The sequence below is a fragment of the Erpetoichthys calabaricus genome, chromosome 3 (assembly GCF_900747795.2).
Source record: "Erpetoichthys calabaricus chromosome 3, fErpCal1.3, whole genome shotgun sequence".
Lineage (NCBI taxonomy): Eukaryota > Metazoa > Chordata > Cladistia > Polypteriformes > Polypteridae > Erpetoichthys > Erpetoichthys calabaricus.
In genome coordinates, this window is record NC_041396.2 from 36,650,752 (window position 1) to 36,655,539 (window position 4,788).

The window sequence follows — 4,788 nt, forward strand, 5'->3', positions numbered from 1 at the left end:
TTTAATTGTTTAAACTTCAGTAAAAACTGGAGAAATGTGGGTGTTCTAAAACTCTTGACCAGTAGTGTAGATAAAAGGAAGCCATAACTCTGCACCCTGGCTGGCTCCTTTTCTGACCTAGCTCACTATTTCAGAATTTGAGGAATTCCCTTTGTGGCCTCATGTTTGAAGGTGTAAGTGAAACCTGATGTCTTTCCAAGTTTAGTACCTAAGCTGCAAAAAAAGTGGTTTGCAGTCACATTTAAGGTATTTGTTTGAGAACCCAGCCACAGGGGATGCACAAACCAGTGTGTTTCTTCAAATTGGAGGTGGGATTACATCAGGGATCAGCTCTGAGTCCTTTCTTATTTGTAATGGTGATGTACAGGTTGACAGATGAGATTAGACAGGAGTCCACGTGGACTATGATGTTTGCTGATGACATTGTGATCTGTAATGATAGTAGGGAGCAGGTTGAGGAGACCCTGGAGAGGTGGAGATATGCTCTAGAGAGGAGAGGAATGAAGGTCAGTAGGAACAAGACAGAATACATGTGTGTAAATGAGAGGGAGGTCAGTGGAATGGTGAGGATGCAGGGTGTAGAGTTGGTGAAGGTGGATGAGTTTAAATACTTGGGATCAACAGTACAGAGTAATGGGGATTGTGGAAGAGAGGTGAAAAAGAGAGTGCAGGCAGGGTGGAATTGGTGGAGAAGAGTGTCAGGAGTGATTTGTGACAGACGGGTATCAGCAAGAGTGAAAGGGAAAGTCTACAGGACGGTAGTGAGACCAGCTATGTTATATGGGTTGGAGACGGTGGCACTGACCAGAAAGCAGGAGACAGAGCTGGAGGTAGCAGAGTTAAAGATGCTAAGATTTGCATTGGGTGTGACGAGGATGGATAGAATTAGAAATGTGGACTTAGAGGGCAGCTCAAGTTGGACGGTTGGGAGACAAAGTCAGAGAGGCGATATTGCGTTGGTTTGGACATGTGCAGAGGAGAGATGCTGGGTATATTGGGAGAAGAATGCTAAGGATAGAGCTGCCAGGGAAGAGGAAAAGAGGAAGGCCTAAGAGAAGCTTTATGGATGTGGTGAGAGAGGACATGCAGGTGATGAGTGTAACAGAGCGAGATGCAGAGGACAGAAAGATAAGGAAGAAGATGATCTGTTGTGGCAACCCCTAACGGGAACATCCAAAAGAAGAAGTAGTTTGAGTGGATCATTTTAGTAGAAAGAGATACAAAGCACACACTTTAGACAACACTGTAGTGGTAGGCGGCAGTGCCATCATGACCAGCTAGATAATTACTCATTGTAGCATTGTTGAAATGGCGAAGTGCATATAATCAGAAAAGTTTGGAGTTGTGTTTGATTAAAAAAAAAAGAGTTTATTCAGCAATGTGCCATACTTTGTGTTGACATGGACACCATCTTGTAAACACATATCCAGTTTGTCTCTAACAAAACAAATGTTAAGCCACTTGTTTTTTACTAAGTTTACCTGGTGTATTGCATTTATTAGAGTAGCAAGAAACTGTAGACTCATAAAAATGTATCTGAATTTGTCATAGTACAAACTCTGGTTGTTTCGTTCAAAATACATCAATGTCGTCTTGTATCTTGCTATTGTCATGTCAAAGCAAGTAACAGTTAAAACAAGTATTAAAGTTTGCCTCAGCCAGAGTCTTAATTTATTTTCTGTCCTGAAGATTACTGAGATACTGTATTCTCTAATGAAGATTTTCTTTTTTCTTCTCCTGAAGAAATGGAACCTCGTCTGGTCCTGAAGGCAGCTGGATTCATCTTTTTAGATGTTGTGGGAATCCCAGGGAACCTGACCATCCTTCTGTTTTTTTGCCAGATGTCTATATCCCAAGGGAAAATACAACAAAATGATGTGATCATCACCCAGCTCGCTTCTGTTAATATGGTTGTCGTTCTCTGCCGAGGCATCCCACAAGCCCTCACTGCTTTGGGCTATAGAAACCTTTTTAATGACAGTGGTTGTAAGGCAATCATCTATCTTTATCGTGTCAGCCGGGCCATGTCCATCTGTATCACCTCTTTACTAAGCTGCTATCAGTGTGTGCTGATTGGGCCCACCACCAGCAAATGGCTCTTTCTAAAGCAGAGACTTCCTCATAGTGTGCCATACGTCGTCATGTTCCTCTGTGCCCTAAATTGTTGTGTATGCTATGCTGCTGCTAACTATAGTTTTACTTATTTCAACTCCACAATTCCAGAATTTACATTGAATCTTGAGTTCTGCATTGTGATTTTCCCCAGCTACCTGTCATTCATGGGAAATGGTGTGCTTTACATAATCCGTGACTTCATCTTTGTAGCTTTGATGGCTACAGCTGGTGGTTATATCATAAACTTGCTTTACCGTCACAGGAAGAAGATGCAATCCACACAGACATCTGACCGAAACCAGAGGAAGACCGCTGATGCATCAAAGGCAGTGTTGGCTCTGGTTACCATGTACGTGATCCTGTTCAGCCTTGACAACATTATATGGATCTATACGCTCAGTGTCTCACGAGTGCACCCCTCTGTATCTGATACACGGGTTTTCTTTGCATCCTGCTATTCTGCTCTCAGTCCCATTTTAATAATTGCAACCAACAAGCGGTTTGCTACCAAGTTATTTTGTACCCAGGCAACAAAAAAGGACCCAACGCCGTCGCCAGAAACCACCATGTCTCAGTTACAGGAGTGAAGTCAGGAGCAAAATTGCTGTGCATGATCATCTAAAGCAGTTTGCAGCTGCATTTCTTGTGGGTTTCCAGATAAATCAAGATAGTTCAAAATGCAGCTACCAGAAAGGCTTTTCAGCAGTTAGTATGACTCGTTGCACCAAAATCAAAAAATAAAAATCCACAATCCAAGTGTTTTCATTTTAACGGTTTTAGTAAAATTTAAAACAAACGATTCACACAAAAAAATCAAGAAAGCCAACATAGAACAAAAAGAGAAACTTCTTGTCTGCAATGTTCTGTTTAAAGTGTCTCAGTTATATTTCATAAAGTTTCTGTATGTTACCTCATACACTAGGACTGACCGTATGAACATTAACGGTAACGTAACGGTCAGAAAACTATATGCTCTTAATGTCTTGCTGTCTAAGAGTTCTAACTTTAATCTGCGAGCATTCTGTTGTCACGCAGGGATATCGTTAAGCATTAAGAACATTCTATTAACTTATTGGCTTATGGGGGGTAAAACAGAATCTTCCATTATCCATTTGTACTCTGAAAAAAATGAAATCTAAGCAAGTGGAAACATATTTATATCATGACATTAAATCTTGTTTTCATTACTGTAAGAATTATTGAGTTTTCAAAAAAAAAGTCTTTAGAATTATTTAGCTTACTTTTTAAAAAATCTTGTCAAATAAATTTTGCTTACTCCATTGACAGATAATTAGCAAAATAAAAGCAAAACAACACCCATTTAAAGTTTTTTTTTGGTCCAGTTTTTGCATATGAATTTTTTGCAGTATAGGCCATATTCCATTCAAATTAAGCAAATACTTACAGTACATGAAATATGAAGTGTAACAGAAGGCACTTTATAAGCGCCGACCCAACACAGACTGACACCAGAGGCACGAATAAAACTAAATAACTTTTACATTTTCTTCACTTGTGGGGCACGTCTTCCCCATGACCCACAGGCACAACACAGTCCCAAGCACACCAAACAAAATCCACACAGTTCTTCTTTACACCACCACTCCTCCCAGCAAGTGTGGTCCTCCACCTCCCGACTCAGGCTCCTTGAGTGGTAGCTGCTGGCCCCTTTTACAGTCCACCCAGAATTGCTCCAGGAGGTTGATAGCCGAATTCCGGCCGCACTTCTGAGTGTGGCAAAAACACTGCCCATAAGGGCTCAGGAATCCCAGCTGCAGCACCCTCTGGTGGCGCCTGCAGGACCCAACAGGGCTGCACCAAACTCCATTTCCCATGGAGCCCTGCAGGAAACCAAGGCACCGCTCTAACCCAGGGGGGTTGCCATCTGGCATCCAGGGGGAGGTACTGCAAAGTCCATGGCTGCTCCCCTTGAACATATACCGAAGGGGTGTCCCGGCTGGGCATAGACCCCAGCCATCCGCCACAGAAGATATGGCTCTTACATAGTTACACAGACAAATAAAAAGATGTTGGCTTAATGTCAAATTCTGTAATAAATGTTTTTACTAAAGAACAAACTAAAAATGTCTGTTGAAAGTTTTAGAAATAACTTTTCAAATATCTTGTAACATAAAGCTCCGTCCAGCTCTTTTTGAAAGTACTCTGCAAGCCTTAGAGCTAGCCTGAAATGTAAGGACCTTGCAATGATTTACTTCCCAAAAGGTGCTATATTACATAAATATTGATTTGTTTTTTGTTTTGAGCTGACTACAGCTAATCTGTGATTTTGTAAAGTTGCCTGAAACCATTTATTCCACAAAAAATTCACATTCAAGACCAGTCACCCAGTATATGGATTTATAATTACTCAAAGATGAATATTATGACTATTTAGTTTATACAGGTTGACATTCAAAAATCCGGCAACCTCTGGACCTGAGGAGTGCCGGATTTTTTGAAAATGCTGTATATATTTTAACAGAAAATGACTACCTGTACAGTCCTCTAAAGAAAGAAAATTAAACACTAAATGAAAAGCAAATTAAATTTTAATGTTTACCAACTAAATAAAACAGTTCTACAGAATTTTTTTAATATCATACACTGTTGAAGAGCCAATGTCGTATGTTTCACAAATGGTTCGCACAGACACGCCGCTATCAAGTTTTTTTA

At 40.6% G+C, this 4,788-nt stretch overlaps 1 protein-coding gene across 1 annotated transcript; it reads left to right on the forward strand.

Moving 5' to 3' along the window:
- Nucleotides 1–1,792: 1,792 nt before the first annotated feature.
- Nucleotides 1,793–2,921, forward strand: LOC127527153 (olfactory receptor class A-like protein 1). Its single transcript, XM_051924841.1, has one exon. The coding sequence runs from the start codon at nt 1,842–1,844 to the stop codon at nt 2,700–2,702; it is 861 nt and encodes a 286-aa protein (XP_051780801.1). The 5' UTR covers nt 1,793–1,841; the 3' UTR covers nt 2,703–2,921.
- Nucleotides 2,922–4,788: the final 1,867 nt, after the last annotated feature.

Excerpts from the sequence above, each read along its gene's own strand:
- LOC127527153 (XM_051924841.1), top strand. The coding sequence starts at position 1,842 with ATGTCTATATCCCAAGGGAAAATACAACAAAATGATGTGATCATCACC.